The sequence below is a fragment of the Giraffa tippelskirchi genome, chromosome 9 (assembly GCF_054371585.1).
Source record: "Giraffa tippelskirchi isolate mGirTip1 chromosome 9, T2T-mGirTip1v1.2.pri, whole genome shotgun sequence".
NCBI lineage: Eukaryota > Metazoa > Chordata > Mammalia > Artiodactyla > Giraffidae > Giraffa > Giraffa tippelskirchi.
The window spans coordinates 137,276,135-137,298,928 of NC_137283.1; the positions used below are offsets into that span (position 1 = coordinate 137,276,135).

The 22,794-nt window shown below is 40.0% G+C and overlaps 1 protein-coding gene across 11 annotated transcripts in view; it reads left to right on the forward strand.

Annotated features, from left to right (window-relative positions):
• Nucleotides 1–516: 516 nt before the first annotated feature.
• MYB (MYB proto-oncogene, transcription factor) overlaps nt 517–22,794 on the forward strand; it is a 34,056-nt gene continuing 11,778 nt past the window's right edge. Inside the window, exons 1-15 of one of the 11 annotated variants that reach the window (XM_081528705.1) lie at nt 517–633; nt 5,177–5,294; nt 7,007–7,078; nt 8,579–8,671; nt 8,913–9,133; nt 10,805–11,039; nt 12,262–12,342; nt 12,785–12,889; nt 14,176–14,433; nt 15,343–15,705; nt 17,179–17,321; nt 18,341–18,455; nt 18,547–18,672; nt 19,544–19,654; nt 22,404–22,511. In XM_081528705.1, the coding sequence (XP_081384831.1) occupies nt 611–633; nt 5,177–5,294; nt 7,007–7,078; nt 8,579–8,671; nt 8,913–9,133; nt 10,805–11,039; nt 12,262–12,342; nt 12,785–12,889; nt 14,176–14,433; nt 15,343–15,705; nt 17,179–17,321; nt 18,341–18,455; nt 18,547–18,672; nt 19,544–19,654; nt 22,404–22,511 (2,172 nt within the window). In that variant the 5' untranslated portion in view covers nt 517–610. Of the gene's footprint in view, nt 634–1,441; nt 1,859–5,176; nt 5,295–7,006; nt 7,079–8,578; nt 8,672–8,912; nt 9,134–10,804; nt 11,040–12,261; nt 12,343–12,784; nt 12,890–14,175; nt 14,434–15,342; nt 15,706–17,178; nt 17,322–18,340; nt 18,456–18,546; nt 18,673–19,543; nt 19,655–22,403; nt 22,512–22,794 lie in introns of those variants that run through there. The other 10 variants (XM_081528707.1, XM_081528706.1, XM_081528708.1 and 7 more) reach the window with 10 other exon arrangements.

A 22,794-nucleotide genomic window follows, 5' to 3' on the forward strand; every position in this document is an offset into this window, starting at 1 on the left:
CTGGCGAGCTCAGTTCTGGTGCCCTGGCGCAAGCCGAGTGGGGCGACGATAGTGCGGCCACGAAGAAGAAGGGGCGGCGGCATCAGTGGGACGCGGCGCGAGCCCGCGCAGCCGGTACCCGGGAGCGGGGTTTGCTCAGGAAAAGGCGCCGCCACGGCCCCTCCCTGGCCCCAGGCTCTCCGCCCGCGCGCCGCCCCGGCCTCGCAGCGCGCCAGGAGCCGCGCCGCGGCGCGAGAGCCGGAGGGGAGCCGCGGCCCCGCGGGCCAGGCAGCCCGGAGGGCGGCAGCCAAGGCGACCGCGGAGGCGGCGGACAGGGCGCGTGCGCACTGCAGGGGCGCCAGATTTGGCGGGAGGGGGAGTGTCCAAAGCTCTTTGTTTGATGGCATCTCTGTTTACAGAGTTTACACTTTAATATCAACCTGTTTCCTCCTCCTCCTTCTCCTCCTCCTCCGCGACCTCCTCCTCCTCCTCCTCCTCTTTCTCCTGAGAAACTTCGCCCCGGCGGTGCGGAGCGCCACTGCGCAGCCGGGGAGGGACGCAGGCGGGCAGCGGGAGGCGCAGCCCCGTGCGGTTCCCGCGGCTCCCAGTGGAGCCCCGCGCCCGCCGCGCCATGGCCCGGAGACCCCGGCACAGGTAATGGGGATCCCCGGTGGGCGGCCGCGGGCGGGAGCGCGCTGGGCTCCAGGAGCTTGGGGAGCAGGTGGGAATTCGTTCCCAGATCTTCTGCGGGGCTGTCAGATACTGCCAGGACCCGGAGCCCCTGCCTCGGCAGCAGAAGCCACTCGAGGGACGGATGAATGGAAGAGTCGGTGCTGGAAATCCATTAGGACGTTGGGAAGCACGCCCTGCGGCTCATTTTGCAAGTTGCACGGAGTACCTTCTCTCTAGGGGGGAAAATAGCAGCACGCCCCAGCCGGGGGCATAGCGGTGCCCACCAGCTCCGGGGAGCCCACTACGTTCCTGGCTTGATGCCGCGGGTGTCGGCGAGCGAGTCGCAGCGTAATTGCTGGATGCATTGCGATATGTTTGGACTTGGAAGTGCAGAGCGTATGGCTGATATAGGGAAAATGCCGGATTGCTTAGTAGCTGCAGGTAGTTCATTTAAATTTCATTCATTCTTTACGGAGGTGAAGACGTGTGTCAGCTGACAGGCGGCTGGAAAGAAGCTTGTAGGGGAGGAAAGGGTCGCTACCTTTGCAGATTGTTTTAAGCCCTGGTTTTGAAGGTTCGAATCCATATTCTCTGGGAGGCTTTTATTTCTAAAGCAAACATTGTACATCCACCCCCACGCGCCCGCGCCGCACATGTCAAGTGCACTTGGGGAGGTTCGCCGGGTGTCGGGAGTGAAGTGCTGTTACATTTTGGCGGATGGGAGGGAAACAGGGAGAGGAGGGGGGAGAGACCGGCCCGAACTGTCACTTGCTGGAGCTCCCGCTTCGACCAGTCTGTGGACTTCCCGGACTGGACGCGGCGGCGCTCCCTGCTAGTGGCCGGGTGCGGGGGCTGCTCGGCAGCCGCCACGGTTGCAGCTTAACGGAAAGGGACGGAGGCGGGCAGCGCCCAGGGCCGCTGCCGCGCAACAGGGACGCAATCCCCGCGGGCTCTTCCCGTGTGCAGAAGGCCCCGGCGCGGCGCGCGCACGTGGACGCGGCCAAGGTCGCCGCTCCTCCCGGCGCCCAGCTCGCGCAGCCTTCGGGACGCGGGGACAGACCCTGGCCGAGACGTTCTGGAGAAAGAAAGCCCTGGAGGCAAAGCAAACCCACGCTTTTTTCCTCGGGTTGTTTGATTTTCTTTTACTTATTCGTTTTTGCGTCGGAGGTCGCCTATCCTCTCGCAGAGCTAGGAAGCTGCAAAGAGCGTGAGTGTGGGCCCTGCAGCAGCACCCTCGGCCGAGCCTGGCCGGGCCGGGGAGCAGCGCCCAGGCATGGCCGGGTGCTGGAGAGAAAAAAAAAAGGGAGACGACTTGGGGGTGCCTGTGGTTCCCTCTGCCTCTCCCGGGTCCGGGCGCGCGGGGCGGGGGTGTTGCCCCTTGAGTGGTTTCACCTTCGCCTTTGGGACTTAACTGTAGAGCCGCCGGGGTCACTTTTTTTTGGGGGGGGCGGAGCAGAAACTAGGAGGAAGAGGAGGAGGAGAAGGAGGGAGCTGGGAAGCGGTGCTGGGAGGAGGCGCGGGGCAGGCTCCGCGCGCCGAGATCTTGACCGTCCCCGTGGGGCGGGGCCGCGCAGGTTCCCGGCGGCTCCCAGGTAGCGGCGAGGGGAGGTGGCCGGGATGGGCGGGAGCCTTGAACCTGCCTCAGAGGGAAGAGAAACCCGGCTGTGGGCTCGAAGCCGTTTCTTGCAAGGCGAGCATCGACTCGGCAGGGATTATTAACCAGGTCAGCGAAATGAGTCTGAACCCTTTTTCTAGAATCACAGTAGCGGCCACAAGGCACTTCCTCCCGCTCCCCTCCCTTTTTCCCAACCCCCAACACTTCTTTTCTTTTTCGTTTCTTTGCACGGTTTGTTTCCTTGACAGAATGTAACATTCATAGTCGTACTCTTGTAACCACACCAGGTCTAGCAGGTGGGGAGCCGGGTGCATCAAGCTTGAAATCAGCCTTTGAAAGTCTTCTGACTGTTGGGTCTGAGATCTTGTCAGAGCAGATAAAGGAAAAGTTATTTCAGGTCCTCAGTAGAAATTAATCATCCTACTTAGACGACCGGGACCATTCAGAGCGAGGAAATCGCATGCAAAGCTCAAAGGCAAGACCCGTGCCTCGCGTGCTAATGGACCCTGGAGCTGATAGTGTGACCAGCCCTGGGCTAGTAGCCCTGCTCCCCTCTTCAGCGGCCTCTTCAGGACCTGCGGAAGTCACACACCAAGTTTTCCCCAACACTTTGCTTGTGCACATCTCTGATTTTGCACGTTTCTGCTTAATTTTTAGACTCAACGGAAGATCTGGAATTATCCTTTATTAGCACTGGGGTCGCTACGAGTCGGACACGACTGAGCAACTTCACTTTCACTTTTCCCTTTCATGCACTGGAGAAGGAAATGGCAACCCACTCCAGTATTCTTGCCTGGAGAATCCCAGGGATGGCAGAGCCTGGTGAGCTGCCGTCCATGGGGTCGCACAGAGTCGGACACGACTGAAGCGACTTAGCAGCAGCAGCACTGGAAAGTACCTTAGAAGTAGAATCCAAGCCCTTCTGTATAGGCGAGGAACTGAGGTCGTGAGAGAGAGGAAGTGATTTGTCCAAGTCACGCAGCTAGGTTGAGGCAGAACTAGGACTGGCACCTTTACCTCTAGAAGCCTAGTCCTATTTAGTGTCTATGCTCTCTCACCTGATGTAGGCTGCCCTCTATGGGCGACCGAATTTGTTGCTTATTCCTGTTGCCAAGACAGTGGTGTCGGATTACTGGTTTGGAACGTGTAGTCCTCAATTCTGAAAAACGTGATCTCCAGATCTAGCGAGACCCCCAAAGTTAAATGCAGCTGAATCTATGACTCCACTTGCAGATGACTCAGACTTTCTTGGTATCCCGGATATTTCACAAGGGTGCCACTTCATCTGGGGGGCTTTCCAAGGAGTTCTCTATGAACCTTTCAAAAGTCCTGGGATTATAACATTTTTTTTTTCACCTTATGATGCTTGTGTTTTTTATTAAAGGAAAGCTGTTGTAATTATTAATCAGAAGTTGTTCAGAGCCCTTTGTTGATAGTGTGAAACGGAATCAGGCTCTCCTTTAAAAGGATAGACCCTAAATGAAAGATGGTTATAGATTATAAATATAGTTCAGTGGTCTTTTTTTTTGTGTGTGTGTGATGGTGTTTTAAGTTTGGATCACATCCTGCTTGTCACCATGAATCCTGGACCTTCGCGTTGTTTCCCAGAATAATAGTTTTAAATTATAAGAACCTCAAATTAAGGATTTGGGGGAAGTAATTTTGCTTGTTTGTAAGGGATGGGTAATATATACTTATAAGTTGCTTCTGGAAGACCAGATATGAATATACATTTTATTTTTTAGAATAATGATTTGCATTATGATATTGCTTTATATAATTATTTTTATTGTTCTTAATTTGATGGAATTCTCAATATTGCAATGACAAATTTTTAGTAACTCTTTAAAGATAGTATAATTTTTCCTTGTAACTTAAGTTTTATAAGTAAAATAATAACTAAAAGTAAACTGGCTGTAAAATGACTCATACCTATTATAGGGATACATTCATCATTATATGATTAATAAATATTAAGTATAGAGTTACTTCAAAAGACATCAAAATTTATAGTTTTGGTCAAGTAGGTAAAAGAAAAAGTTCTTTTGAAAACAGTAATGAGTTCCTTTTAAACTCATCTGGGGAAATCCCTCAGTTTTGAATTAGGTACATTTTAAGATCTTTCAAATACCATTCAGTCTGAGGTAGAAAAAACATGAGTAAGTAAGATTCTGACTATCATGTGGCCTAAATTATTCACTTGGTTACTCTGGAAACTGAGGATTGTAAACATGGCCACAAGTTGGATCAACCTGGCCTGGAGTTTTTAACTATTTGATATGAATGTTATTTACAATGCAGTTTGATCACTTATCCTTTCTCAGGTTTTTAAATCCTTTCCTGTTAGATTCTCTTAATCTTCTAATCTTTAAGAGATGACTATAATTGTATTGTTGGGTGTATTACTTCTTGAATTTTTTCCTCCTAATAAAACACGAGTCCCATCAAGATAACACAATTGAGTTGTTTATGGTATTTGGGAAATATTATTTAAACGATGTGACGTATGCCAAAGATTTTGAGTGTACTTATATAAAGGATGTGGACTCTCGTTCTTTTTATTGTCTTTAACATTAAGTTTTAAACTTAAACCTTCATTGGTTGGAAGGTTGCCAATTGTGTAATTTGTCACTGGTCTAACATTAACAGCAGGTTTAAACATGCAGTGCAATAGAGAGTGCCAGGTCCTTTGCCGTATCTGTGGATACCAATAACAGCAAAACTCGTTTACAATCCCAGAGCAACAAAGTGCCAAAAACACTCTTGTTGTGCAACTTCTCAAAGTTTTATTTCTGTAACCTTTGAAAAGATTGTTGAGGAGTTTTGGTGTGAGTTTTGGTGTAAGTTTTGCTTGGTGTAGTTTGGATCCTCTTGTTTCAGTACACATCTGCCCATTTCTTATTTCTGCAGCATCTACAGTAGTGATGAGGATGATGAAGACATTGAGATGTGTGACCATGATTATGATGGATTGCTTCCCAAATCTGGAAAGCGTCACTTGGGGAAAACTAGGTGGACCAGGGAAGAGGTAACTAATTATGTAATCAAAACATGGGGAAAAAAACATGGAGTGCATCCATTTGTGAAAAAGAAAATTTCAGCTCAACTACAGGTGTTCAAACTTATTAGCAGGCTCTCTGATTTCTTACCCTAGCCTGCCTGTTCAGTGTGCTTACTCCTCACCACTCCCCTACATGGACACCGTACCATCCTTTTTCAAACTTTTTGCAATTGTTTGAAGGTTCTTGTCTTCTCACTTTATCTGTTTTTCCCTCTGCCTATTCTGCTCTTGTCATTTTACTCCACAACTACTTCTTCATCACTTGTGGGACATCGCTTCTTCGGTGAAGCCGTCCCTGGTTTCCCTAGACACGTTGGATGTATCCTCCAACCACTGGGTACACGTTCGTATTTATTGTTGTTGTACCATATATGCCTCTCTCTGTAAGACTGTAAGTCTGCTGAGGAAAGGGCTAAATATCTGTTCATTTTTGTGTTCCTGAACCCAGAATTGATTGCCACAAAGTGGAATATTAATAAATGTTCCCTGAACCAATGAATGAATTGCTATTTCCAAAAACAAAACAAAAGAATAAAGCAACACCCATAGAACTTGTTGTAACAGGTTCATTTAACATTCTTGGCATACAATGTTACACAGAGAAATATACCTGAGTGTCTGTTCTGAAAGTGTTAGTTGCTCAGTCTGCTCTGAGAGCATTCAGAAATGGATGGAGATGTGTCTGTTTCTTACCTCTCTTTTTCTGTGAGCTTATCAAAAGCTTGATCTTTGTAGGAATGGGAAAATGCTTAGGGGGCAAAATTATTAATGTAAGAGAAAAGTTGCTTTTTTCTTTTAAGTTCTCAAATTTTGCAACTGATTGTAGAGGATTTCATGTTAGAATAAATGATATTGACTCTTCTTCAGTTTCATTCTGCCCTCCTTTACTTAAACCATATCTCTCATTGACAGACAGGCAGGATTTCCAATGAGGTCCATAGGAAATGTGTATTTTACCTGAGGAACTTGTGCACGTGGATTATCATTAGAGATTCAGAAGTTCTGATGGAACCCTGGTTTCCTAATTCCTGTGTCTGTGTTATACCAGGGGAGTCACATCATGTGTGAAAGTTACCTTGGCAGCAACATGGGGATTCTCTTTTGCTTGAATATGTTTAGAAAAATACTTGTGAACTGAAAGATTTCACCCTGATGTTTAGTGTTTTCTGTGTTCTAATAAGTTTGGTCTCATTTAAATTGTGACTATATTGATACAAAAACTAAATGATTTTCTTACCTCATACCTTCAAGTTTAATTAAGAAAAGTGATCCTCCACTTTTTTAAATGAAAGATACTGAACTTAGTAAATATTAGACTAGAACTTGAACTATTTCTTATTGAGATCCTATCTAATGACATAGTTTAATGTCTATTAAATCAAACAGTGAAGTTCATATTTTTCCCATGAAGTAGAACTTTAAAAAGTTACCAGGTGTTAAACATTAAATGTATCAGACATTATGCTAAATGTTTTGCATAATTAACTCATATAATTCTCAAATAATCCTGTTGACAGATACTATCATTCCCATTGTACAGATGACAATATTAAGGCCCAGAAAAGCTAAATGATGTACCCGAGCTTATATAACTCATCAGTAGTTGAGTCAAGATTCAAACTCTGATCTGAGTTTACAGTAAATGACTAATATCCTAGGATTACCTTTAAATATCTTAGGATGAAAAACTAAAGAAGCTGGTGGAACAGAATGGAACAGATGACTGGAAAGTTATCGCTAATTATCTCCCGGTAAGTTAGTAATTTTTTCTTTCTGTAAAAGGTAATCTTCTCCCAAAGATTTAAATAAGATATCCTAGGAGATGATATTAAAACATTACACATGTGCTTATATGTAAGAAGTAAGGGAGAAATGCCTTATCCATAACTTATATTTCTATTGTAATGCATATAATTAAATTTCTAAAGATATTATTAATGGATTTTTATAGCATATCTTAAATGCTTCCTTCTTATTTTATCTTTTCATTTTTAGAATAATATAAATTATCAATTTGATAATTTGTTGTATGGTAGATGACTAAACTCATGATATTTCCCCCAAGTCTGCTTTTCTTCAATTTCGTATCTTTTCAATAGCCATAATTTTGATATCCTGGTTTAAAATTTTCGAGCTCTTTTAGACTTACCCACCCGGTCCCGTCCCCTACACAAAGCCAGGATTAAGGAATCTGGGATGCCTTTGTTCATTCTCCTCACTGTTTTACATGTTCGGCCCCTTTCCCTCTTGTCTGGACAACTGCATTGCCTTCGTAACTGGTTTTCCAGCTTGTAGCTTTTCACTTTCTCACATGTCCCAGACACCACTGGTAGATGGAGCTTCATAAAATGCAGCTTTACCTTACTTTTCAAAACTAGCAACAGTGACTTCAAGTCTCATACATTAAGTAAACTGCCTAGACCTGGCACATGAAGTCTCTTCCATATGCCTCAACTTATAGCCCCAGTTCTGTTTCCTACTTCCTCTCTGTAAGCAGGTTGGTTGAATTCATTTCTGCTTTCCCTACTGAGAGCTTGTGTCCCTGGTGATGCCACCTCTTAAAATGTTCCATCCATCCTTCAAAGTCTATGCCAAGAGCTTTTCCAGACTATTTCTAAGGAAACATAATTTCTCCTTCTCAGGAGACACTCCTTTTTTCCACTCCAATATCATTTTGCCGTGGTCTCTTCTTGCCTATTCACCTTCTTAGTTAACTATATGTTTGTCTTTTACTACTTACATGATTATAAGCTCTTATAAAATAGGGCCCATTTTTTTTTCATCTTTGTTTTTTTCTGCAATATTAACACTTTGGTCCTAAATTGAAGCACATCTCTTAGCCTGAATGAGAATCAAACTTCTGTCATTTAGAGTGGTCCAACATCAACATAAAGGTCCAACATCAATATAAAATCTCTAAGAAGTCTTAATCCACGTGGGTACTTCCAAGGCAACACACTGAGGTTAAGGTTAAGTTAAATTGACAGCCAAGTCTGCTGTATGATGATCCTTTAGATCACATAGCAGGACTATTTCCCTCAGGAGGGAGAACTTCTAATTTTAAATACATCTTTGATGTATTCTTTTGTATGCTCTTCAGCTATAAGTAACGGGCTTTCCAAACATGCCCTAAAATGTCCTTGAACGTTTCCGTGGTATATTGCCCATGTGTGATTTATATGACAACAGTATTCATGTGCTGATCACATCATGTCTTATGTGACGGTGCATGCTTCATCTTATTTGCCTAGAATCGAACAGATGTGCAGTGCCAGCACCGATGGCAGAAAGTACTAAACCCTGAGCTCATCAAGGGTCCTTGGACCAAAGAGGAGGATCAGAGAGTAAGTTCTTTATTCGTTGGTGTGTGAATCACAATTACGAATAGCCCTCAACATTGTTGAATGTTTCCCAGCTTGAAGAAACAGGTAAAGTGTGCAAACAGGAAGTTGAGGTCTCCATTCCCATATTTCCCATGAATGAAAGAAGATTTTTAGAAATTTTCTAAAGATAACATGAAGAATGATTACACTGACTCATTACATAACATTAAAACATAGGTTATTTTTGTGTGTTTATCTGAAGGTGATAGAGCTTGTACAGAAATACGGTCCGAAACGTTGGTCTGTTATTGCCAAGCACTTAAAGGGGAGAATTGGAAAACAATGTAGGGAGAGGTGGCATAACCACTTGAATCCAGAAGTTAAGAAAACCTCCTGGACAGAAGAGGAAGACAGAATTATTTACCAGGCACACAAGAGACTGGGGAACAGATGGGCAGAAATCGCAAAGCTACTGCCTGGACGGTAATAATATGTCAAAAAATATATTGATTGGGAAGAATGAGGGAACGGGTATGGAACATTCTGTTTTAAACTGTATGGTGAGTGAATTACGTTTTATCGATGGTGTATGTTTCACTAGATAAACCAGATCCATAGCTTGTAAAACTGAAAGAGACTTTAGAGGTTCTCTGATTCAGGACTTCCAGAATCCACCCAATGGTGAGCTTGAGCCAACTTTCCTCAGCCTCAATTGCCCCGTTTGCAAAACGGGTTATAACCTACTTCTCAGGGCCAATGTTAGTACCAAATAAAATATATCAGAGCACTCTGTAAACTTCAAAACTCTGAACACATAGAAGGGAACCAGGGTTAACAGTTTGGTCTGAGTTCATACAGCTGGTTGTAACCAGAAGGAGTTCAGGTACCATTTTCCTGATACCATGTTCATTTCATTATACCACTTAGCTTAATTTTTTTCTTTTGAATAAAGAAAGGCTGTATCTCTAGAATTATCATACTGCTTCCAGGTTTTTAAATAATGTTGTTATGCTTTCTTTTTCATGAACAAGGCATGAAAATGACCTCATTTTGAGGATTATCTTTGGAAGCTCATTTTTGTCCCACTTTCTCCATTTAAACAGTTTATAACAGATGTTTAATTGGGGAGATACTATTTATTATTATAAATCTTCATAAAAATATCATAAGATAGGAAATATTTTAAATACTTTTATTCTTCAGCTTCATGACCCAAAGTGGAGAAAGGGTCGTTTCAAAGAAGGCCATGCCTCTGATGGTCTATTCAGTATTCTCTTGTGATGTTCTGAAGCATTTCCTCTCTCCTGGTCCAGTATAAGCTCAGAGAATTCAAGAAGTTGATAAAGGGAGGCCTTTTCTCCCATACGGTCTGAGAGGATATGTTGTTGATTCTTTTAAAGTTTTAAGGGGCGATTGAACTTCCTCTTTTTTAGCATGCATTCCCCCACCCCCACTGAAATAGTAAAAGAGAGGCTTAAAACGGTTGTTTTTTTTTTTGAATTGAGAAACTATTTTCCTGAGAATTGAAAAACTTTAGTAAAAATGCTTTGCAGTTTAAAAATATATTGGGAGTTAGCCTCTTTCCTTTCTGGACGCCATTTTACATTTTCACCTCTGCCTGCTTTTGGAACAATTTTAGGTGGTTTCTGAAATGTGAGAGGATTTTTTGTTCAAAATCTCTAGCTAGTACTGTTCTAGATAAAGAGTAGACACTGAGGCAGCAGCAACATCATTATTGCTCAGCAAACTTTACTGAGTGCCTATTGTGATGTGTATGTAGGTCCACAACTCAAAGGAGTAATTTTCTAGAACAACCAGGACTTTAAGTTGTATTAGAGTCTTGTACCACAATCAGAATAAACATGCAAGGTATTGTATTGAAAATACACTTAACGAGGAAACAAATGGCTAAAAGATTTCAAAATTTGTATAAAACTATATAGTTTCCATATTATGTAATTTAGAGAAATCTATGGATTTTTAATTAGGCAATTGGGGTAGCATGCTTTTAGGAGGTAGAGAAGACAGAAACAAAAAAACACTAGAACTGGACCAAAAGAAAGGTCTCTGTTAGAAACAGTTTTCTGTCAATTAACTGTAATCTGAGTTGAAATTTTTGTTTGTAAAATGCATATGTGATATATTTCTGTGCAGAACTGATAATGCTATCAAGAACCACTGGAATTCTACAATGCGTCGTAAGGTCGAGCAGGAAGGTTATCTGCAGGAGTCTTCTAAAGCCAGCCAGCCACCAGTGACCACAAGCTTTCAGAAGAACAGCCATTTGATGGGCTTTACACATGCTCCACCTTCAGCTCAACTCCCTCCAGCTGGCCAACCCTCAGTTAATAGTGACTATTCCTATTACCACATTTCTGAAGCACAAAACGTAAGCCGTTCCTGAGAATTCAGTTTAATGAGAGAGATGGTTATTTTATTACTAGCTCCCTGTAATAATGATAATTTCTAATGCACACTTAGTTTGCACAAACATGATCATGATCAACTGAGAAGGGTAGGTGTTGTTATCCCTAATATGAATCCAGAATTGAGGACATTAAGTGATTTGTCCAGGATTACACAGCTCATAGAGATTGTCCAGACTAGAATCCAGGTTGTTTGGTTTTAACTTGCTGCTTCAAATCTAATTTGAAGTTAGCTTTTAAATGTAAATTTACTAAACAAGGTATTGCTGAAGAAGAATGAGGGTATGGAGGTGCAGTTGTATCTAGTACTTTTCTCTGCCCAAATAAAAAGTGAGTGTAGTATTACATTCAAAGGGGAAATAGTTTGACGCTGAAATTTAATAGATGATTATAAGTTCAGCTCTGGTAGTGATCTAGCTGAAAGGTCTTAATTTATTCATTCAGTAAGTTTACCTTCTTACTGAGAATCAAGAGCAGTTTCATGACTGACATCTGATGTTTTTTATTCTCCTTTGAATCAGTGTGATTCTTTCTTTATTTCTTGGTATTTATATTTATGGAAAGAAATTTTCATAATGGGTAGGAAAAGAATAAAGAGAAAGAAATCAAGATTGCAAGACTTGAATCTTAAAATTAACAATAATAGATGGTGAAATTTATCCAAGAATTCAGAGCTCATAAGCAAATTCTATGCAAAACATATTCCGAAATAGTTTTTACTTTCTCTATTCTGTAAATTTGACTGCAGGCTTTCCTAAAAAGTCTCAGATGAATGAACTATGCTAAGAGCTGCTGTACTCTTTACTAAAACTCATAATAATTCACAGAAAAATATTTTTATTTATAAACAGCTAGTGCCAGCCATTTTTGGCATCAAAACTTCTTTCATACACTCATGAATGTATTTTAGATTATATTTTTCTTTCTGGTTTTCTCTAAGGAATACTTCCTGTCAGAATTGATGAGCATTTAAAATTTTTTACACTATGTTGCTTTAATATTATTAAATGTTTGGCTAAAATTTCAAATTAGAGTTGGATTTTATTTATTTTGCTATGTGAATTTTATCATTAAAAGTGCTTTTTTTTTCCTTAGTCTTAGAGTAAAACTTGAGGAAGCCAACAAGTCCCCTGAAGCATGTGTAACCATGAATGACTCGGCCTTTGTTTTGCATTTTTGATGTAGGTCTCCAGTCACGTCCCATATCCTGTAGCATTACATGTAAATATAGTCAATGTCCCTCAGCCAGCTGCTGCGGCTATTCAGGTAAGCCCACTGCAAGATCATTTCATAAAGAAGCTCATTAGTTGCTCAAGGCACAGCTCTGGTGCTTTCATACAAACACTTATTTCTACCTGATCCACTAAAGTTAAAAAAAAATAGGGGACAGTGAAAAGATGGGCAGAGTTCTGGCCAGCAGTCTACACTTCCGGATTGAATTAGCACCGGGATCTCTGGTTCTCTGATGTTAGAAGTTGAAACAACCCCTCTGTTAGCATCTCCTTGAGCCTCACGTTTCACATCCCTCCCTTACATCTGGGTAACATTCACAGAGATTTCTATAGTGGCCAGATTTGGTTGGCGTTGGTTCCATGCCAGGGTTCTTTAGGTTCTGTGTGGCCCCTTGTGAACCGTGGGCCATGACCATTGTATTTACAGCTACCAACCAGGCCTTTGTGTTTTTTTCTTGCTTAACCTTTCATTTCAGAGACACTATAATGATGAAGACCCTGAGAAAGAAAAGCGAATAAAGGAGTTAGAGTTGCTTCTAATGTCAACTGAGAATGAACTCAAAGGACAGCAGGCACTTCCAGTAAGATGTCACTGCGTGCTTGATCCGAGCGGTGGATAATGCGTTGACCCCAGTGTTCTTCTATATCTTTTCCTTTATCTGCTAACTATCACACTAATCAAGACTCCATATATCCACTAACAATGTTTAAACACTAAAGGTTGCTTGTAATAAAATGCAGTCGGTATCACAATATGTGTTGACTAACTTGGAAGTCGTCCTTTTGTGTTGCTGTAGAAACTCAATATCCATTTGTGAGTCTCTTCCTCAATTTTTTTTTCTTCAGAAGGACTATAATCAATTCAGTGAGTAGCAGAGAAAAAACTGAAAATTTGCAATATTTTTTTACAAAGCTGTGTGTCTGGGGCCTATTCATTTGATTTATTTCTATTATTTTTCTTAAGCTAGATTTTCATATTTATCACTTCAAACGTGATTTGATGTATGCCCAGTATATCCATGTAGAAAAATGTATATATCAAATCTCTCCATAAATAAGTGACCCTCTTTTGTTTGCATGCATAAAAGCCGTGTGGACCATTATTAAATTTTGACATCTTTTCTAGTGACTGGACGGCAAACTGGGAAAGCAGCTTGTACTTTGTAACATATGTAGTTAACCAACAAAGAGAATAAAAGATACAATACCCAGTAGGTATCCTCAGGAGTAGATTTCTTTTTGGTTAAATAATAAAATGATTATGTGCCTTTGATAGTTCGACCACTTTTTAACTTTAGTTAATGTTTTGCAATTTCTCCTGTTGCGTGGTCATGCTGAAAGGAGACTTCTGTTAATTTGCTCTTCTGCTTTTGTAACCACGTTGATTTGGCAGCTCTTTACTGCATCAGTGCAATCTGTAGCATTAAAAGAAGCCACAAGAATATACGCAGATAAAAGAAACTAACTCTTGAATCTTCCAGCCCTTGTGTAGGTTAGGATGAGAATAGCCCACTTAATTCACAACAAACGTTTATGGTCCTTTTGGAAATTATGTTCAAGTAGATTTTTAAGACATACCATGTGAGAGTTGTTCCTTGTAACAGAGTCCATCTGTTTGCAATTTTAACAAAATGATGACAATGAAGGTCATCCCATAGATGACAGGCTATACCACTACTAAAAAGCGGGGTCTTGCATTGATAAAAGGAAACATCTTGACAACTGTTTCATAGGCGCAAGTTCTGGATGATGCAATGGCTTTTATCTTTCCTCTAACAGCATCTGATACCTTATGCAACTTCATTGCTAAGTTCCTTCTCCCTTTCTTCTCCCCGCTCTTTTTTCACTCCCCCATCCCCCTCCTTAGACACAGAACCACACATGCAGCTACCCCGGGTGGCACAGCACCACCATTGCCGACCACACCAGACCTCATGGAGACAGTGCACCTGTTTCCTGTTTGGAAGAGCACCACTCCACTCCATCTCTGCCAGCGGATCCCGGCTCCCTACCTGAAGAAAGTGCCTCTCCTGCCAGGTGCATGATCGTCCACCAAGGCACCACCATCCTGGACAATGTTAAGAACCTCATAGAATTTGCAGAAACACTTCAATTTATAGATTCTGTAAGTAGAATTTTTAAGGCAAGTTAATGTTTTGGGAAGAGGAATTAGGAAACCCACTTCTCAAATCATGGCCATTTTCTGTAGTGAATATTGTGTTACTAGCTTATAGTAGTGTAAATGTATGAGTGTGACTTTAATTTTCCATGTGTTTCTTCATTATCTGATTTCTTAGGCTACCCACATAAACGGTAGATTTTCATGCATTTCCTTCAAAATGCATATTTATAAAAATAGTAAAGTCAGTGACCTTTAAGTAGAGCTTGGGCTATAGGAATATTTGAATTATTTTAAACTTTTTTTTTTTTTAACTTTGTTTACTCCTTTGTGTTTTCCTAGAACTGTGCTTTGCTTTTGGATAGCTCATTAAGAATTACGTTCACTTAGAACTTAAAGCAATCTTCCAATGTATTTGAAGTGGTCATAAGTTCATTGGTGGTACATGGCTTTCTCCGCAAAACATTGATTATTGATTACTGGTCCCAACTGGTTCACTGACACAAACCATCTCTGGTGAAACAAACTTGAATTCAGCATCAGAAAAGCTGACAATTCATTTCCTTTGTTTCCCAGTTGATTAAAAAGCATTTACTGCATCCCCATCAGTCAGAGGATGAACATTGCCAAGATGTGCCACCCAAGAGGTTTTCTTTTTGCTTTGAACTGCATGCAAATGATAGAGTACGGGGAGCTTCCTGCAGCGCACGGGGCCAGCCTTGAGGCAGCATGGGAGACACACCATGCCCTGTGCCAGAACAACTGTTTCACTCTCCAGGCTGTTTCACAGGAAGTCTAGCAAGGAGGCCAGGTGTTTTCTTTGCATTCAGCATCTTTCTCAGTGCTGTGTTTCAGGTGATGGCACACACCATGCACACACTGTCTCAAAGTTCTGTGCCTCCCACATTGTTTCAGGATGCTTCATCGTGGGGTGATCTCAGCAGTTTTGAATACTTTGAAGAAGCAGATTTTTCACCTAGCCAACACGATGCAGGCAAAGCCCTCCAGCTTCAGCAGAGAGAGGGCAGTGTGAATAGACCTGCAGGAGAGCCTAGCACGAGGGCGAACAGACGCAAGTTGAGTGAGGGTTCATTTGACCTGCCCAAGCCCTTCCCTCCTGCGAGGCCCAGCACAATTCCACGGGTCATCCTTCGAAAAAAGTGGGGCCAGGCCAGCCCCATAGCCACTGGACGCTCTAGTTCCTTGATACTTGCTGACGTCAGCAGTTCAACTCCCAAGCGTTCCCCTGTCAAAAGCCTACCATTCTCCCCTTCGCAGGTAGAGCACAATTTCTGCACAGCTGTTACTAATTTTCAACAGACACCTGAGCCTTAATAATCTAGAAACTAATCCCTTGGAACAAATGACTAATTACTGTTGTCTTCACTGATTTCGTTCCATTTTTGCCTCTAGCTGTTTAAGAGTTTAAACTGTCTGTAGACTGATGATTTGGTCATAATTCTCTCTCTGACTTTCTGGTGATTTGAAAGATGGTTAGTTGCATGGGATGTGCATTTATTTACTTCCACACTGGAGTTTAACATTTCTATTTCTTCTTTGTCTCCCATCCCTTCCCTCCCTTTAAAAGCTTTAACAGATTTTCTGTCTCTTTGTTCACTTATTATTACATGATTCACTGACCCAGGGGAGGAGGGGACCAAATGCTTAGATAACATTTGAAGGGCAACTAGACAATTTAAAGTTTCCAATCCATCTTTAAGTGAAAAAATTTTGGAAGAAAATGAGGAACAAATGCTTAAGAAAAATAACGTACGTTTTAATTTCACTTTCTCAACATTGGCTCTTCTGAGTCATGCCATAATAGTTTATTAGCACATTTTTTTGGCCAATGAATGTTCTTGTTTCATATAGACTTTTAAGGCTTAGAAATTATAATTCTTATCAAAGATTGTGTTCCTTAATTATGTAAACATTTGAACTTAATTTGGCACTTTAAAACATTTTTCCAGTTATGTCTGTTGAGTCTGTTTTAAGAACAACTCTAAGTGTGAGCAAATGATATGCCCACTAAAAAACCGATCTTATTTTTTCACTTGTATGTTCCAAATTCTGTTCTGGAGTATATTAGTTCTGTAAGACTTTAGTGATATTCCAGAAAAATACCTAAATATACAGGTATATAAGTTTGGGAAACACTGAATTGAACAAAATTAAGGCAGTTTCTTTACTGCAGGATCTCTCAAAGTTTTTAATACCCTAATGTGCATTGTGAATTTCCAAGAGATTACAATATGTTTCCCAAATTTGTTTTACCTTGAAACCATTTGAGGAACACCTATTACTTTCCCAGAACATCAGTGTTTTGAGAGATACAGGTTATTAAAATTTTCCACATAATGTCAGTTTTATACGATGATGTTTCCTAGATGACTAAAGAGAAAAAGAAGTATGAAAGAAAAGCAATGATTACTTTCCAAAAGAAGTCACTTCAACACTTTTAACATTAATAAAAGTGCATATCATTCTCTTTAATGACAAGTGTCATTTATTGAGAATGTTTTCTTAGGATTTTGCAAGTTTTTCAGCATTGACCCTAGATTTCATTTCTTGGAAATCATATTCCAAATCTTGGGTGCTAAATTGAAATAAAACACTATGTGCTTGTTAACATCATTATTTCGTATAGTGGGTCAGTAAAACATACCTACTTGTTAACATCGATTTTTAAATTGGGCTGAGTAAAGAATCACTGTTTAACTTAAGTATTTTTTTCTTTCTTCTCGTATTTAGTTCTTAAACACTTCCAATAACCATGAAAACTTAGACTTGGAAATGCCTTCTTTAACTTCCACCCCACTAAATGGTCACAAATTGACTGTTACAACTCCATTTCATAGAGACCAGACTGTGAAAATTCAAAAGGAAAATACTATGTAAGTCCTTGTTTCAAGAAAAAAATTATTTATTTTGTTTACTTACAGTTAATTAATAGAAAATAGTCCCCAAGTGTCTGATCTACTTATATGTGTATAATTTTACTGATCCACTTTTATGTACATAATCATGTGTATTTCCACATTGAATATGTCTGTCTTGGGCATGTCAGAGCTACCTAGAGGTGGAAGTGGGGGAGAATAAACTATCTTTTGTAGTTCACGTCACAATTTCCTATATATCTAGAGGAAGGTTTAATATAACCTTTCCATTCAATTTTTCTGTTTGTTCAGTAAGTCTTTTTCATTGAAAACAAGATTTTCAACATCCTTTCTAATTATCAACTTTGGAATAAAAATGAGTATGGGTCTTTACTTAGTTTATATTTTTAAATCTTATTTTTTCTTTCTGAAATTTATCTATAGATTGGACCTGTTTTGCCATCCCCAGGAAAAGTATATGATTAAAAGTCAAGGAATGATTAAGCCATTGTTTATATTCAATAAAGGCTTAACCAGTTCAAAGAAATGCCAGAGAACATCAATATGAATTATAATAAACCTTTTAAAAATGCAATTTTATTATTTCTGATACCATAAATACATTTTAAAAACAGTTTTAAAAACCTTTTAGTTTTCAAAGGTTAGCATGTTTTCTGTTGTGGATAGATAAAAAATGAATAGATAAAGTTGATTTGTAAATGACATCAGATCTTCATAATGCTTACGCTCATTTTAAATGCTTAGAGTCACTACATGTATTTTCAGAATGATTAAAGAAAGATAAGAAATATTTTAATTCTCTCAGTTTTGGGTTATGGTATTTGGAAATATTTGGAAATATATGATAGACATATTGTCTTTTCCTTAATAATACATACATGATCCATCAGCATACTCTATTCTATATCAATAAGAGTTTATTGTATTTAGTAGAAGAATATTACATTTAATAGGTAGAGAAACATAAGGGACATATGATCTTTCATATTGAACCAATTCTTGTTTTCTTTTTAAAGCTTCAAAACTCCAGCTATCAAAAGATCAATTCTAGAAAGCTCTCCAAGAACTCCTACACCATTCAAACATGCACTCACAGCTCAAGAAATTAAATATGGTCCCCTGAAGATGCTAGTAAGTTCTAGTAAATTTCTTGGGTTTAGTTGGCTTATTAATACAGATGGAAAATTTCCTCTGATGCAAATGTACGCAATCTTTCCTTCAGCCTCAGACACCATCTCATCTAGTAGAAGACCTACAGGATGTGATCAAACAGGAATCTGATGAATCTGGGATTGTTGCTGAGTTTCAAGAAAATGGACAACCTTTACTGAAGAAGATCAAACAAGAGGTAAACATGGGATCCTTTGAAAAGAACAACCCTGCTGCCTTTGTTCCTTGTGGGCAGCTTGATTTGTCTGGCGTGGGCACTGTGTAACACCATGTTTCATAACAATATTTTCGTATAAGATGCTGTTAAGAGGTACTGCCAGGCTTGGCAGCATATGCATGCCACCTTGTAATTGGGAAGCCAAGCCACTTCTATTTCCTTCCTGTTTGAAGAGAAAAGATGCTAGAAAGGATAAAGGAAAGAGAAGGAAGCAGCTCTGTATTGTACTTTTTAAAATCACTGATATAAAGATGGATAGATGACTGACTGATACATAGATGTTTAATTGTTGGATATCATGGAGAATTGAAACTAATAAAATAATGGTTTCTTTAATTCATAGAGTAAAAGAAAGGGAATCTAACTTGCTAAGATCAAAGTTTTAGCCTGGTGTCAAGAAGCATTTCCAGCAGGTTAGATACCAGGCCTTTTGAATTTATTTTCATGTAAGGATAAGAGGTTGAGAGACTGGCCAGAGATTGACTTTTTCTTCAGCTTTACTGAGATATAATTGACAGATAAAATTATAAGACATTTAACGTGTACAATGTGATGTTTTGATATACATGTACTTTGTGAAAGGATTCTCCCCCATTGAGTTAATTAACATATCTATTACCTCACATATTTACCTTATTTCTAGCGATAACATTTAAGTTCTACTCTCTTAGCAGATTTCAACTATACAATATTGTATTATCAGCTATAGTCACCATGTTCCCCATTAGATCCTCAGACTTTATTCATCTTACAGAAATTGACTCTTGAGTGTAACTGTTTCTTGGGAAGTTCTAGCTCTAGAAATAACAAAGCACTTCCTGTTTGCTTTTAGGTGGAATCTCCAACTGATAAAGCAGGAAACTTCTTCTGCTCAAGCCACTGGGAAGGGGACAGTCTGAACACTCAGCTGTTCACACAGGCATCGCCTGTGGCAGACGTGCCAGTAAGTACACACCCACGTTATAAGATGCTGGTGGCTCACAGAATTCTGTGTGTGGCATGTGGGGCCATTGTGGTTTCGGCACTCTTTCGTGCATCATACTTCTCAATATTCTCTCACATGATGATTTTCTTATGATCGTTAATGTTGACTATACAGTGAGATTTTGTTCATGTGTTGGAAATAGATTCTGTTCTACTGCAGACTTGTTTGTTGTGTATTCACTCATGAGTTGAGAGTCCTGGCCACTTGAAAAGTCTAGGGCATGTAAATACATATTTCCGTGAAAACAATGCTAATTTTTACATTATCTTTTAATTTACTTATTTTTCTTCTAAAAGTAGTACAAGTTTCTCCTACTATCTGAACGTAGAGCATTCCTGTGAAACCTTTGGTGATGGTTTAGTCACAAAGTCATGTCTGACTCTGGTGACCACATGGACTTTGGTCCGCCAGGCTCCTCTATCCATGGGATTTCCCAGCCAAGAATACTGGAGTGGGTTGCCATTTCCTTCTCCAAGGGATCTTCCCAACCCAGGGACTGAACCCAGGTCTCTTGCATGGCATGCGGATTCTTCACCACTGAGCCACCATAAAGCAAAGAAGTAGTTTACCTTAGGACTTATCTTACTAACAGGTGCAAAAAATAAATCGAATTTTAGAAAACAAAACAAAGAAACAAATAGAAACAGACTCACAGATACAGAGTACAAGCTAGTGGATGCCAGGGGGAAAAGGGGTGGGGGGAAGGATGAAATAGGTGAAGAGGTTTAAGAGGTACAGACTCCCAGTTATAAAGAAATATTACAGGGATATAATGTATAGCACCTGGAGAATCCCATGGACAGAGGAGCCTGGCGGGCTACAGTCCACGGGGTCACTAAGAGTCGGACATGACTGAGTGACTAACACTTTCATTTTTCGCTTTCAATGTGTAGCACAAGAAAGATAGTATTTTATAATAACTGTGTATGATGTATAAAAATATCTAGTGTTGTACATGTTGTATACCAGAAACTAATATAATATTTTAAAGCAACTATGCTTCAGTAAAAAATGAATAAAAATAAATAAATTGAGATGAAGATGCCCATACCAGTTCTAAACTGTGGCACTTGATGCTGAGATGCTGGGTGTACTGCCTGGGGAAGGAACTTGGTGATGCCATTCTAACTGTTCAGGGTATGTGCTGCCTCTATAATAGTTGGCTGCAAAACAAAAGCAAAAATTCTCTTTGGATTTCTATTGGTTAGCCATTCATGAAAATAAGTACTAATGTAGGACTTTCATCAAAGTGAAATGGTGTGAAGTGAACTTTTGAATAGCAGGGGATACCTGTATTTCTTCCTTGGTAAGTTGTCTCCTGTTTGGTTTTATGTAGCATCTGAGTGTGTGCATGCATGCTCAGTCCTGTCCGACTCTTTGTATCTGGCATAGTGCTAATCATAGTGTCTGTAGTAAATGCCCTTTATCATACACAATGTTGCATTGCTTTGGTTACAACCATTTTTTAAAAAACAGACTATTTTTCAGAGCAGTCTTAAGTTAGTAGCAAAGGTGAGCAAAAGATACAGAGATTTTCCATGTATCCTCACCCTCACATAGGAACAGCCTCCCCCTTAGCAACATCACCCACCAGGGGGTTACATTTGTTACAGCTGAGGAGCCCACATTGACACATCGTCACCCTAAACCCAAAGTTTACCTTAGAGTTCGCTCTTGGTGTTATACATTCTATGTATTTGGACAAATTTATACTGACATTTATCCACCATTATAGTATAATAGAGGGTAGTTTCACAGCCCTGAAGGTCTTCCGTGTTCTGTCTAGTTATCCTTCCTTCCCCCTCAACTTCTGGCACCCACTGATCTTTTTAGTCTCTATAGTTTTGCATCTTGCATAATATTATATAGTTGGAATCATACAGTATGAAGCTTCCTGGCTAGCTTCTTTCACTTAGGAACATGCTCTTAAATGTCTTCTGTGTCTTTTCACAGCTTGGTAGTTGTTTTGTTTTCCTTTTTTGTTTTCCTCTTAGTTAACCATTATTTTAAAAGTTTGTAATTTGTGAATGATTACCCTTTTCTCTTACAAAGAATCGGAGGTAATAGCAATTGCTAATATTTATTCAGTGTGTACAAAGTGGTGGTTAATATTCTCAGAGCTTTAGATGCATTAACTCAGCTATCTAACCCTCACAAGTACCCTACAAGGTTGGTAACATTGTCACTTCCATTATACTAGTAGGGAAACTGAGGCATGGGAAGGCTTAGTCACTTGTTCAAGATTGTATAGCTTATAAGTGGTGGTTCTGGGTTAGACCTTTGGTTCTAAATTCCATTCTTTTCACCTTTAAACTATACTACCATTAATCTGTAACTCGAAAAGATTTCTTACCATTATATGAAATGAACAGTTCTCTCACCAGAGCTTAGTAAATCGTTCATTTTAAAGATGTGTCTTTATTAACTCATTTGGCAGATGTTTTTGAGTGCCCTGCCTCATTCCTGGAACTGTGTGGAACCTCGGAGCTTTTTGTTTTAGTGATGTTTGCCCCAGTGGGATTAGGGTTGGTGCAGAGTTGAGTTCTCCATTTAGCTCATTGGGCAGAGAATTTCTGGCAGATACCTGCATTTTTTTCCTGCTAATGTGTGTCAACTCATAGTAATCTACTCTTTCAAGTGTTAGAATTCTGTCAGTCCCCTATTATCCTACCTCACTTCAATTTCAAATTATTCTCTTTCCCCTTAGAATATTCTTACAAGTTCCGTTTTAATGACGCCAGTATCAGAAGATGAAGACAATGTTCTCAAAGCATTTACGGTACCTAAAAACAGGTCCCTGGCAAGTCCCTTGCAGGTAATTACTGTCCCAGCATTGGTATCTAAAAAGTCATTCACTATAAAACTTTTTTTTTAATTTTAGACTTAGTGGAGTGATGCTTTTAAATAATCCCCAATGTCTAAAAGACTTGTAAGATCCCTTGCTGCCACTCATGTGAGACTCCCTGAAGATTTTTTTTTTAGAATAAGCTTCCAAAGAACGATGAAGTGAAGCATTTCTTACTGTGACTGAGACTAAGACTGTTAATCACATGCAACAGTATCTCTTTCTTCTGCTTTTAAAGGTTTTATTAAATCAT